Genomic DNA, 14,948 nt, shown 5'->3' with positions numbered 1-14,948 from the left:
TGCTTTATGTCAGAAAAGCATTTCCATGAGTTTGTGAGCATATATCTACGATCATTGTGGTCACTTTGTTAATGGACGTAAAAATGTGGTTTTGTGGTGACAGTGTGACACTCTACAACTTATTATGGTCACCTTATTAAATAACTCGGTAAATTATGCTAATAAAATAAATCAAAATTAAAAATATATAATCAGTCATAATTAATATTCAAATCATACAGTGCCATAAAAATCACATGTTGAAATGAAGGTCACGGGTAAATGACAAATAATTAAAGCTTTGGATTTTGATAGTAAATCATAAACTCTTTTTGCTTGAAGAGATTCTTGGAACCATTCGTTGAGTGATAAACATCCTTCAGAAGCTTATATTGAAGTCTAACATAAAAAAGGACTGGCATCGAAGCAATTACGCTAATAACAATTGGTACCCAAATCAAGTTGTTTCGATAGAGGACAAAGAAACTCTCACTAAAAGCGACCATCATGGAGGCTATAGATAAGAAGAGTGTTGCTAGGCCAAACAATAGCCTCTTAGGTAACGATTCCAAGAAATCCTCTTCAGCATAACGAGATGTGAGGATAGATAAAAATATGAGAATTGAAATCGAAGAGCTTGTCAAAGAAATGGCGTCTGATATGACAAATACTATGAAAGCGGGGTTATGAAGGAACATAGGAACACCATTGTTTTGATTGTACCCTCCAGGAACTGTAAAAGCTGCTGCGAAAGCAATGGTAGTTATGAGGGTTGCCACCACCATGCTTTGGTTAGCAGTGCCTTTGATCCATTTTTCACCGGCAGACATTAAATCTTTGTGCTCTTTGCTAAACAATTCATGTGGTGTTAAATTATCATTGTTCTTCTCTTCTAGATAATTCGAGGGAACCATATCTTTTACTTCCTACACAAAAAAAAAGTTTAATGATCTTAATTTGGTCAAGCATAATTTCCAACAAACATTCAGCATAACAAAATGCGATTAAGGTTGTGCTTGGTGTGCATAAAATAACATATAAACTAATTCATTTTTTTGAATTTAATGCAATATAGTGTTTTGTGAGACAATGAAAATAGATTATGAGCTAATTTTTTAAAAAGATATTCAACACTGTATATTGATAAAGACATTGGGCTTTTCTATAAATTATACGTACAAATATACCATTATATGTTAACACTTTTCTAAAATGTTATGTACAATTTTTGTTTTATAAAACCTAGTTTTCTTATAACTTTTTTTTTTCTCTCAATTTACAATTTTTCATAACTATTTTTCCGAATGCCTATTATATTTCAGTTTTTTTAACTTTTTCTATTATATTTTTTTGAATAATACAATACTTCAATTTGATGAAGTCTTTAGATATTTCTAAACATTATATATGAAAAAAGAAAGAAAAAAAAATGATTAGAATACGTGGCGGAAGTTAAAATGTCGACTTATATGAAAAAATAAAATGTGAAACTTGCAATCTATTTAAGTATGAAGAGTTGGATTATTTGGGATTTAGAGGGAAAGGAATACCTTAAACCATAACAATTCTCGTTGCATTTGCAAAGCAACCCCTGAAACCACTTGAAGTCTGTTTTCGTTTGCTATCTTTCCAGCTAAATGCAACATATTATTTCGATCAACGTCCTTAATTGATGTTATCATGTCCTTCATTGAGCCGATCTCTTGAAGAAGATTAAATATATCCTCATGACGATATGAGACAGCAACATGAAATATTGTTTGCTTGTAATGATTTTTCTTCCATATAAGATCTGGATATTTGCGAAAGAGCTCAACTAAGAAGCCCGTGTTTCCCATCTCAGCAGCAACAAATAGTGTGCGAAAAGAGTACTTATCACCTTGTATTTGTGTCCCACCTTGTGGTTGTGTTACAGCAGAAGTCCCATTCCAATGGCTATGAAGACTATCATGTATCTTCTCAACATTTTTTGAAATAGTTTGAAGTATAATTCCCTCCACATGTTCCTTCTTAGAGGCGAGTGGCATCTGATCAGATGGCCCACTGATAATTTTACTAACGGCATCCTTTGAATATGTTATTAGAATACGTGTCCAAATTAATCTTAGTAGTTTAACAGCATCCCTTGGATTTTCTGCAGGCCCGACCTTGACATAAATGGCTGGGAAAACTGAAACCCACAACCAGACACAAAGAAGCAATATTTAATCATGAGTATCACAAAGCTGGATAATGGTTAGTTGATTAATAAATATTTTAGGAATAGAGATATTCACATCGACGTATGATTCTCCAGATAAAACATGGTTTTGATACTTTGAATGCATCCTTTTTTCGAGCCAATGATCCAAGTACACGCGAATCGACAGCGATATTTGGCCATTCAGTCACTATTTTGAAAGCGACATCTACAAAATATTTGGCAACCACTAAATGTGCGAATTTAAAGTGTACAATTTTTGTTTTGAACAAAATCCTGGAAACCCTTAATATAATAATTCAAGCAACTTATACATACCAAAGAGATTAGCTTCAACGCATTTCTGAAGAACCCAATTGCGTCTGGATTCTTTGGCCCAATCATCTCCCGTCATGTGCGTAGATTTATCGTAGAGATAACGAATCATCTCTTTTTTTCCAAATAATGATGCCCAGTAGAGTGGCATCATTTGTTCAGCGCCAGGAATATTCACCAGTTTTGGATTTTTTATCAACATAATCATGGCAATTTTGATATTTCCGGCTGCTGCAGCTAAACATAGTGCTGTGTTGGAATCATTATTTCTAAGTTCTAACTGTTCGCTTGTCATCTTATTCACTAGATTTCGCACAAACGTTTCCATCTTTTTGCTGGTTTTTGCCGATGCAGCAATATGAAGTGCAGTTTCATTATTTTCTGTGATGGGATAGCCCACCAGGTCTAGAGAGTGGTGTTCGGCAAGGATGACTTGTGCAGCTTCCCAATCACCTCTTATTGATGCATTATAGAGAGGAACGCAAATGCTGAGGTATGCTGCTCTTTCTTCGGCTTCTATAAATTAATTAAATAAAGAAAGTTTATTACCAAGGGAATTTTGGCCTGGCGTATCAGGTATTATTGGATAGTTGTCCTTTAGCAAAGGCTGAAAGTTCTTGTCGAGATAAAATGTATATATTTACGAATGGAGTGATGATTGTGTGTGAGTTAGCATTTAAAATGGAAAAATAAAAGAAGGATAAAGCTAATTACTTTAAAAGGGACTAACATAGAAAATCCATGGACAAACGACAAAAATTACATCCCATAAGGGGCAAAATGCCAAACAATCAACGATCATCCTTTAACTATGTTTATTGATGATTTTCATCTAACAATTGCCTATATGGTCGTCATCCGTTGAAAAAAAGAAAAAGAAAAAAGAAATACCAAAACTAATTTGTTCCTTTTAATCCTTCCATGTTTACATTTCCACAATACAAGCTGGAAAATAACTTTTAATATAAGATTCAATGTTATCCTTGGAAAGTATGAAGATGAAGTATGGTCATTGAAAAATATTGTGAAATTGATTTCAATAACTAAAGGCATGTTATTCGATGATCTACTTCAAAATTATCGATATAAGGTACTTTAAACAGGAGGAGAGGAATGTGTGTTCACAATAGTTGACTTTCCAGTAGTGAATCTTAATGATCTCATTACTTTAGCGAAGATCTTTATTGATCTTGATAACTCACATGTACCAAAGAAAAGAAATTATGTTGTCGCTTATGGACATATAAAGAATTTTATTGATTGTTATTTCACCTATTTGGGATTATCTGATTTTGACTTAGCAAAGCTTTCAACAGATCTACAAAAAACCCAAATACTGGGATGGATGATATTGATCAATATCAAGATGGTGAAATTCTGATGAAACGAAAATGTGTTGTTTACTATGGAAAGACGAAAAATAATATGATTAATAACTATATGTTTTATACTAATTACAAGTAGAAATTTTCTACCACACATTTGAACAACATTCTAGTGAGAATTTCTAACTGTAAAAACAATTTTGAAGAGGATAAAAGGAGATAAGGAAGATCATAGTTTGGTATTTGGAAATAAGGAAAACACTTTTGGATATTTTCAAAATCACTCGTGCAATTTGAAGATCACAATTGTTCTTCACAAATGGGGAGATTGTAGAGTATATTTTCTTTGTGAAGAATCTGTTGTAGAAAGAATCTTTGAAGTGCAGCTTATATCAAAGACTTACATATCGACGATCTATCTTGTGTTCTATATCAAAATATTCACTATTTCTACATATCTTTTTATTGCATGTAACATTTTTTCCGTTACTTAATTGTCAAAGTCAACATGTTTGTTTTGTGATCAGTTGAGAGCTAGGCATGTTGCTTATATAGTGTTATAGGTAAGAGGTTCATTAACACCTCTCACACACTTTATGCATTTCACTTTCTCTCGCATTTATGTACTCTAACCTCCTTGTTGATCAATCATTGAGGAGAAAAGAATTATTTACACGCCGTGTTATTGCATTTTATCTTTACTTGATTCGTGTTATTATTTCAAAACTAATCAAATATTCTAACAATTCTACTAGATTATTATTAGAATATTCAAACAATTCTAACCATCATACTAGAATATTAAGGTATTTTAACAATTCTAATTGAATATTTATAGGGTAATATGTATTACCTTTGGGCGCATGTTTTCCTAGGATTGTCGCTTTAGAAAAATTTGTTGGTGGAATGTATGGTTTGTGTAGCATAACGAGCTTCGTTTAAGATGTAAGCGCGACGAGGTGAGTTTCATGTGAATCTTGTGGTTGCTTGCATGAAAATTTGTTTCTAAATTATTTGCAATAGCATGTTATCATTGTTATTGCTAGAAATTTTTATATGGAATTTATGAATTATTTCATGTAAAGGGTGAATATGGTGGGTGACACATGTATAGGGAACATGTATATTAATTACACGATCTTATCATTAGTCGTTTTACAGGGTTTGAGTACACGGAAGAGAGCTTACGCTCGTAGTAACTAGGCGTAAGAATATTTGTTGTGTCCGGTAGAGGGACTCGTTCCCTGGAAATGACAGTAGTTCCCTAAGTGTTTCACCAAGTGTGGAAAGAAAACGAAATGAAATATACTTGATAAATTGTTGCATTATTTTATTTTATTGACCTCAATATGCATGACGACCATGAAATCACTAGGCATTAAGCTTACTCATTAGAAACTTTAAATGTACGCAACCTAGGAAATAACATAACAAGTGGAAAAAGGAAGAGGGAAGATATGTGTAACACTTGAACTGGGTATGTTTCCTTTTAGCCCTTTTGTAATTAAGTTATCGCATTTTGGTCCTTGTGGTTAGTACGCGGGGTATAACGCCCGCAGATTCGGGCTAGTTAATTTAGAGACAATGAGCGTCAAAAATGACTTTTTGATGGAAGATTATTTAGAAGGAGTAATCTTAACCAAGTTGTAGTATATGTCACAAGGGTTCCGTACATATAAAGAACGCCGAAATCCGATTTATAACGAAGAAATTATGACCCGTCGAAGTTTTACGGCAAAACCGGCACGACACCGGGAATCGTAAAAAGTGAATTTCCGATAAAATACTTTCTACCCTTAGCGATCTAACGAAAGTCGTAGTATATGTTAAACCGAGAGCGTGCATAAAAAGAACGCCCAAATTTGACTTCGTATGAGGAAGTTATGATTTTTCTAAGATTTAGCATAGTAGTGCACAGCCCGAAATTTGAATTTTAGATCGGTCGATTTTTAGCCAAAATAATCTAAATGAGAAATGAAGTTATCGTTAATAGGAGTTAAACGATAAAATGACAGTCGAAAACGGAGCTCGTATGCGAAAGATATGGACGAAGCTTAGTCTCTACTCTTCAAGCGCGGCGAATTCGATGCAGTTTTGTAAATCTGAGATAGAATGAGAATTAGCCGACGTGGTCTAAATGAAAGTTGTATTACTCATAAATACCAACTCATGGATATAAAGAACGTCGATAATAGAGCTCGTATGCAAAAGATATGGACGAAACTTAGTCCATACTCTTCGAGCGCGATAAAATTCGATACAGTTTTGCAAATCGGAGATAGAATGCGAATTAGCCGACGAGGTCAAAATGAAAGTTGTAGTACTCGTAAATACTAACGCGTGGATATAAATAATGTAGAAAACGGAGCTGAAACTTAGGGCCTACTCTACGACAAAACCCCTATAAATAAGATATGAACTCTTCATATTTTCTTCACACCATAAGCCTTTCTTTCTCTCTCTAACTTCTCTCTAGAATCCCTAAACCCCCCCCCCCCCTAAAGCCTAGGAAACTTCCCTAGCGCTAGAAGAAAGCCCCGGAGTGTTCGACAGCTCCGAGAAGAAAAGCTTTCGGCTCGGAAACACTGCTCCAGCGAAGCCCGGTTTTTAATAAAAACCCGCTGTAAGTGAGCGCCTATACTATATTTAATATAACTTTTATTTAAATATAGTAATGTTATTAGGACCTTATAATAATTATTTGAGCCATTATTATGGTTTATATAAGTGTCGTTATAATATCTTTTTAACCACTTGCGGTACGGGGAATCCAGTTTGGAGGGCCGCTTGGGTTGCTATATGCCAAAATGATCATGCCCTCCGGTGTTTCATATCTGGCCCCTGTCTGTACATAGTGGCTGAAGAGTATTGTTTAACGCTTATATAATAGTAATAATAGTTAGACTATTAATTAGTCTCGTTGCACATTAGACTAAACTCTAGTGGTAATGATACTAGGTTTTGTCAAAGGAATTGTTTTAAGATTGACGAAGTGTTGTCCGAGTGCAGAATCACCACCTTAAAAGGTGAGTGCATAGTTACTTTCATCTTACACATAGATATGAAATATTTTATATAAATTACGTGTTATGTGTGCATATTATCTGTATACTTGCTATCTATGTTGGATGAACGATTTTATACATGTTTTAAATGATTTAAATTGTATATGTATTTTATATATACAAAATGTGTTGGGTAAAATATGGGTAGATGTAATAGTTGCTGTGTGATAAAATAAAATAATGAGAGGCCTCGATGTTATTGATGATCTAGTCATCTATCGGAGTATAGATGACAACCACGGACTATTCTAGACAGTCCAGTGGAACACTAGCAGGCTCGTAACTTGTAGGTGTTTTTGAACTACGTATTCACTAGGTATTTTTGAACTAAGTGTTCACCATATGTTTTGAACTAAGTGTTCACCATACGTTTTGAACTACGTGTTCACCAGATGTTTTGAACTACGTGCTCACCAGATGTTTTGAACTGCATGTCCACCAGATGTACCCTGTTGTATAAACCATGGCGACTATACGACTTAGTGCATGTTGTATAAACCCTGACGACTATGCGACTTAGTGCCTGTTAAGTAAACCCTGGCAACGATGGATTTCGTGCCGATTCCTTAGGATGATCCTTAGGAATGAATGAACGACGAATAGCTGAATCTTAGGGTAGATCCTTAAGAGTAAAGAAGATAATGGGGATGGGTAATTGGGTTGATTGTTTGATGTTTAACATAATAGTTATATTATTGTGGGTTGAAAACCCTATGTACTCACCAGGTTTCCCAACCTGACCCACTAAAGCTTATTTGTATCACAGGTGTCGATATGAAGCTACTTTACATTGAGGGATTTAAAAGAGATGTAGATCACTAGTGTAAATGAATGTAAGTTCTATTTATGCTAATGTTTATGTATTGACGATGACATCCCAAATGTTTTAAAATGGATAAAAATACATTTCTTCGGAAATGCCTTGATAACGTATTTATCATGTTTTTCTGGGAACAAATTCCGCAACATTTTTATTAAAAGAGATAGTCTGGTTTTTATAAAGCATAAACAAAATCAGTGTTTTCTGGCCGAGAAAATGGGGATGTCACACGGGGCACACCATAGGGTACGGTTAGCGTACTAGCTGAGAAGCCAGTACGCGGGGCGTACCGCATGTGTACACTTAGCATGCTAATGGGGAGCTTGGTCGAGGATTCGAGCCTTGTACGCTGGGCGTATGAGGGTTACACTGGGCGTACGAGGGGCTTAATGAAACCTTATTTTTAGGGTGTTGCACCCATATAAGCTCCTTAAGTCCCTATGGATGGCCTCTTTACCAGCCTCCATATCTCCTAAACCCTAAATTTCGACCCTTAGTCATCATTTTGTGTCTTTGAGCTCTAGAGAAGAAAAGTTGGTGTTTTGTTACTCATTTAAAGGGATAGAAGAAGATCGAAGGTTTATTGCTTGGTGTGAAGCTTAGGGATCCAGGATCATCACTCCTTTTGCAAGTCATTTGAGGTATAAAGATCTTATCTTGACAAGTTCTCTTATTGATCTTCTTTTGGACTTGTTTATGACCATTTTAGTCCCTTTTGGTTGGTCCTTGTGAGCTAGGGTCGTTTCAGAAGCCTAACCTTATAGATCTGAGGATTTTAGGGTCCTATTGTCCATAAAAATGCAAGCTTTGTTATATTGGCAGTCTCATGCATCCATTAAGTCATTTATTAAGCTCTTTTGAGCTCTAAGAGCCTCATTAAGCCATGCATGCACGTAAAGTTGGCAACTTTACATGATAAGCCACCTCAAGGAAGTCAGATCTAAGTTTTGGAGTGAAGTCTTAATCGTTTAAGAGCTGAATGAGAAAGTTGGCCAAACTAGTTGAGTACGTTTGGCGTACAAGCTAGTACACGCAGTGTACAAGCCCTAAAGCGAGTACGCTTAGCATACAGGATGAGTACGACTCGCGTACTCAGCAGTAGGCTTCGGTGTTATGGGCTTCTCGATATTGGGCCATTGTTGTCTTGGGTCTTGTTGGGCCATCAGAATTCTATTCTTGGGCTGTTGGTATTTTAGTAGACTTTTGGTTGAAAGCCCATGAAAGAGATTTGGGCCTAATTTGGAAAATTGGGCCATAATTGGGCTTATAATGATTATTTTGGAATTTTGGGCTTTTAGACAAATTGGATTGGGCCTAGGCTTTGGGTCGTGTTGGGTAAATGGGGTAAAAAGGGTATTTTACCCTAGTATATATTCTTAGTGTGAGTTGGGATCCAATTATTAATTGGATGTTATTTGTGATTAATAGTGCAGGGATTTTAGCGGGCCAGCAGCCAGAGACTTATCTGTGAGATTCATCAGTATGAGGTGAGTTTCCTTACTGTATTTAGCGGGTCGAAGGCACCAATGCCGGCCCATGATTTGTTATGCTAGAATACTAGATGTATGTGTGACTCTTGTATATGTATTTGTTTGTATGCTTACTGGGCGGGGCCTGACAGTTATTCTGCATGCTATTATCTGTTATGCTTATATGATTTGTATGTGGGCGAGGCCCATTATATGAGCTTGGGCAGGACCCGTTATACTGAGTGGGCGGGGCCCGTTATATGAGTTTGGGCGGGGCCCGTTATATTCAGTGGGTGGGGCCCGCTATGCGAGTGTGGGTGCGGCCCGATACACTCATTGGACGAGGCGCCTTATGTGATTATTTATGTACGGTATGTAGTATTTTGGGGAACTACCTAAGCTTTGTGCTTACGGTTTTCAGTTTATGTTTCAGGTATTTCTGGTTCCAAAGGGAAGAGCTCGAGATGATTGCAGAGCACACACCACTCGTTGCATCTTTGTGATTTACTCTGATATAAATGATGTATTGATACATTTGATAATCTTGGTTTTATAAAAATGTTTTGGGTTGTTGTTTTATTAATCTAAAAATGAAAACATTTCGGGTCTTATTTTTAGGTCGTTACAATACGACTCATACTTGAAGACGAATATGATATTTTGAAGACGTAACACTCCAAGAGTTTATTAAATTTTTATTTGCTTCCGCTATTATGAAAGACAATATTAGTAATTTGAATTTGATTATGGAGGTTGTTGGGACCATGTTGAGGATAATTTTGTATTTGAAAATTTGGGGTGTCACAAGTTAAAGTTGGTTGCAAAAAGATGTTTAAGCAGATTAGGTGTTGCATAAATGCCTAAGCTTAAACGAGAGGAGCGGTACATTTCCTAATCTAGACTACGTATCGTTTGTAGGTACTATGGATCGGGGAAAAGCAATCTTCGTAAGTGGGGTGCCATATGAGGGTACACGTGGACTACTTCCTCATGAGAAGTTGGATGTTGAGTTACAGCTTTCAGAATCGGAGGAAAATCTGGAACCCACGACTCCATTCAGCCTCTCTAAGCGGGATGAGGAAGATTAAGATGAAGACTATGAGGAGGAACTCGACAAAGACCCCGAGGAGGATCCCGGAAAAGACTCCGACGAGGAATCCCTAGGGGAACCTGAGGTGAGACCACGTGGAGTACCGTATAGAGCAAAAATATAAAACGTTCCATATGCCCTATGTGGAGTATACGCCAAATAGTCCTAGATTCTACTCGGATCATCTTTATAAAGAAGAAATTCCGCAGGCACAATGCGAAATTCACAATCTGAAAAGGAAGATTGAAGTGATAGATGAGCATGGATCAAGGCTCATGTATGATAATCAAATACGGGTTGAGGCTGCCTGGAAAAGCAAGCGCAAGATATGTGTAACACCCGATTCCTAGTACGTATTTAAATTCAAGGATTATTGCAATTTACCCTGGGACTCGGCGAGTTGGAGGCCCTACTCGCCGAGTAGACTCGACTGTTCATCGGGGGTTTAAGTGACCTACTTGACGAGTAGGAGCTGTCTGGACAAAACCCTAATATTTAGGGTTTGCACCCTATTTAAACACTTTATCTTGGCCTCCATCGCCCTTATCACTCCCAGAAGGCTGTGTAACGAAACCCTAGCCATTTTTGTGTGTTCTAAGGCCATTTGGTACATTTGGTGGTTTATATAGCTTAGAGAAGAAGAAGGAAGCTTGAGAGTTCGAGTTGGGGCTTAGACATTCAGGGATCTAGTTCCATTTTCAGCTCAATCAAGGTAAAATGCCCCTGCCTTGGTCTTCTATGTGTTTATTCATCTTTGGACTTGGGTTTTGGGCACATTTAGGGCTTTCCAAGCCATATTCAGATTTGTGGAGTGTTATATGAGGTCTTGACTTCAGATCTGAGTCATTGGAAGGGTCTCATGGCATAAAGGTGCCAACTTTATGGCCATAAGAGCCCTATGCACCTTGTGGATCACTTTTTATGGCCTTTTGAGCCAAAGACCCCTTGCATGTGCACCAAGTTGGAAACTTTACGTGTAAAATGGACATTAGGGGACCAGATCTATGGTTTTAATGACTTAAGACCCATTTAAATCGATTGTATAGTAATGGTCATGGATGGGCTCGACGAGTCGCGATGTAATGACCACCAAAGCCTTTCTGTTGATGGAACAGTTGTTAGGAAGGAAAAGTGTCGTAGATGTTTAGTCATAAAAAGGGACCTGGGAATCATGGGACTCGACGAGTGGATGAACATAACATAGCAAGCAAACTAGCATATTCGCATAACATAGTCACATACCAAGCAAACTAGCATATTCGCATATTCGCATATCTAGTAGGAAAAGTGTCGTAGCTATTGCTTGATATGCGAATATGCTAGTTTGCTTGGTATGTGACTATGCTAGTTGCTATGTTATGTGAGATAGTAATAGTAGGAGGGGACTAGTCCCCGAATCGGTCGATAGGACCAACGGGTAGGTCGGACACCCCAAATATGTCTGACAACATGATTGAGATATGATATTATGTGTTAGCAGTACCGGGTGAAATAGTCCCCGTATTCGGTTGAAAGACCGGAGGGTAGGTCGGCACCCCAGAATAGCCTGACATGGGTAGGTCAGCATCCTAGAATGGCTCGACATGGGTAGGTCAGCACCCCAGAATGGCTTGACGTGGGTAGGTCAGCACCCCTGAATGGCTTGACATGGATGGGACGGGCGCCCCAGAATTGCCCGACAGTATGTATGATATGTGATTGTATAGTATATGGTATGATGGGGGAACTCACTAAGCTTTGTGCTTACAGTTTAGTTTTGGTTTCAGGTACCTCTTCGTCTATGGGGAAGGAGCCGGCGGTGTAGCAGCGCATCACACACACACACACATGGTTTCCGCATGGAGTTTTCTGGGAATGTACTCTGATTTATTTTACTTTTGACGATATGATTTTCAGACACATTGTTAAGTTTCTTTTTACAAATGACACGGCATGGCAAATGTTTTGGTAAACTATGTTGCGAATTACTTAATTAAAATGAAATTTTCGGGCTTGAAATTTGGGATGTTACAAGTTGGTATCAGAGCCTTGGTTTGAGGGATTCGGACACACCCTCGGGGGTGTCTGGACTCAAACCGAGGGATTAAAAGATTTTTCGCAAGAAAACAGTTTTCTAAAATTTAAGTTAAAGAATTTTGGAAAGAACAAGGTATGTGATGCGTGCAACCGGCCGAGCTCAAGTAAGTTTTCCCCAAGATACTCATACTTGTTATGTTATGTTATATGATTTATGATTTTGAGAACTGCATGTTAGATTAGGGCTAAGGATCTAGGAGGATACTTGTTATGTTATGTTATATGATTTATGAGTTTTCCGGCCAAGGTGCTGATGTTCATAGTGGTTCTAGAGACCGGAAGGCCAAGAAGATAAAGAAGTATTTGAAGGAAGGAAAAAGAATCTTGAAGTATGCCGACATTGTGTTTAAAAAGTAGAAGGATGGAATTTAATGAGTTTTTTTAGGTTGTTCTTTGATGTGAACAATACATATGTTCTTTTTGAAATTTTTGATAATTTGGAACAAAAATTATGGTTGTTATACTTATTGTGTTATATATATATATATATATATATATATATATATATATATATATATATATATATATATATATATATATATATATATAAAGCTTCTAAAAAACCTTCAATGGTAACTAGTCTCCACACCAGGGTCAAAGATTAAATGTGCTAAAACACAAAATAATTAATATGCACTTGCTTTTTTTTTTAATAATCAATATAATAAGCATGTGTTTGTTTCTCTTCTTTTCTATTTTAGATAATTACTGTGTTTTTTGTTAAATTTTATCAACAAATTTTATGAATAAACCCATCGAAATTAAAATAACAACAAATAACCGAAAAAGTAATCAATAAAACCAAGAAAATGAAACTGAAAAAACCTATGCTTTATTATTTCGGAAGTCAAAAGCGAAATTTTCGGTTTGATTTCCATCTTAGTAAAAAACCAAACCATTCTGACCCTTATTGGTGAATAAAGTCATTTAATTATCATATTTTACATTGTATTCTTAAAACAATCTTAATAAATAATGTTCTATGAAAAAAAAAACAAAAATCAGATATTAATGGTTGTTCTCAAACATTTTGATGTGTGAATGCTTTTCTGAAAAATAATAATAATCATAAAGCAACGACTTTTCAGATAAACCTGTGAAAATGTATTGGTTTTTTGAAAAATTCTTATTATTAAACTGAGAATATGCTCATGTCATGCTCAATATAGAGGTTTACCAACTAGATTTCCACAAGGTCGTAGTGGTGACTGTGGCAGTGGTGATGGTGGTGGAGAAGCTGGATTCGTTGCAGGCATCTTTACTAGACCTGTATATTCAGAACAACAGTAATGGTGATGGTGATGAGGAGAGAGTTTCCCTTACGTACAGTATCTTTATGAATCTCTATGAATTAGCAAAGCAGGAATGAAAGACATACAAATGGATTTAAATATGCACAACTTGATGGAAAAAGACATAATCAACCCTTATAATATGGGAAATGAGGGGTGGGGTTCGAACTACGTCATGAAGTTGTTAAAACTTTGGCACGATTGGTCCATGGCAAACTGCTGTTGTTAAACCCACTTCGGCGTCTAACATATGGCCCTATGACGAATTTCATTAAAATTTTCATGTAGACAAATTTTATATTAAACCCGTTTTTCTATATTGAACATCAACCTTTATATATATATATATATATATATATATATATATATATATATATATATATATATATATATATATATATATATATATATATATATATATATATATATATATATAGGGTGAGGTTCAATAGAGAACCATAATTAAATAAGGAACCAATCTTTTTTTTAATTTTTAGAACTTATTTTTTATCAAAAAAAAAAACTAAAAATACAGAAATTTATAACTTTTTATCCTTTTTCCAATGATATCAAATTCGAATTTTTTTTTACGTCAAATTCACAATGTGAATCTTTGAAAATTCACAATGTGAATCCGGATTCACACGGTGAATCCGGAAAATATTTTTCACATTCACAATGTTAATATATGAATTTAGATATTTTTAGATTTTTTTTCAATAAAGAATAAGCTCTAAAAATTGAAAAAAAGATTTGGTTCCTTGAAAAACCAATAATTATGGTTCTCTATTGAACTTTTCCATATATATATATATATATATATATATATATATATATATATATATATATATATATATATATATATATATACTAGTAGCATACCCGCGCGATGCGGCGGCGGCGGCGATTAGTTTATTTCGGTGAAGAGTCTTGTTACGGTAGATGTTGTTTTAGATTCAAAATAGAGTATGTTATTGTTTTGTGTTAAAAATTATGTTTTTGTTTTGGATTGAAATAAAATTAAGTTAATGGTTTTGGTTAAAAAGAAGTGTGTTGTTGTAATTGGTTAAAAATAATAATACATTCGAAACAACAAACAATTTATTTTCGGCAAATAAGTTTCGGACGGCTCTTATTTTTATTTTAGATGAATATTCGTTTCAGCAATTAAAGTTTGGGTAGGTGTTTGGTGAATAGTTTATACGCTATATGATATTACCCATGCAATGCAGTGATGATGTAGGCATATAAGTAGCATTAGGGATGAGCCTTTTAACCGAAAACAGAACCTGAACCGCAACCGGTTATAACCGATTA

The 14,948-nt window shown here is 35.7% G+C and overlaps 1 protein-coding gene across 1 annotated transcript; it reads right to left on the bottom strand.

The window, feature by feature from the left end:
• Positions 1-224: 224 nt before the first annotated feature.
• LOC145162998 (uncharacterized) lies at positions 225-13,746 on the bottom strand. Its single transcript, XM_079081939.1, has 5 exons — positions 13,517-13,746; positions 2,498-3,010; positions 2,256-2,387; positions 1,530-2,149; positions 225-905 (listed from the first exon to the last, which is right to left on the bottom strand). The coding sequence occupies exons 1-5, from the start codon at positions 13,593-13,595 to the stop codon at positions 273-275; spliced, it is 1,977 nt and encodes a 658-aa protein (XP_078938065.1). The 5' UTR covers positions 13,596-13,746; the 3' UTR covers positions 225-272.
• Between the last annotated feature and the right edge of the window lie 1,202 nt (positions 13,747-14,948).

Source organism: Lactuca virosa, chromosome 3 (genome assembly GCF_052849685.1).
Source record: "Lactuca virosa cultivar CGN04683 chromosome 3, Lactuca_virosa_CGN04683_v6, whole genome shotgun sequence".
In the NCBI taxonomy this organism is placed as follows: domain Eukaryota; kingdom Viridiplantae; phylum Streptophyta; class Magnoliopsida; order Asterales; family Asteraceae; genus Lactuca; species Lactuca virosa.
The sequence above is the reverse complement of the archived record's forward strand: the minus strand, read 5'-3'. Positions and strand labels throughout refer to the sequence as shown.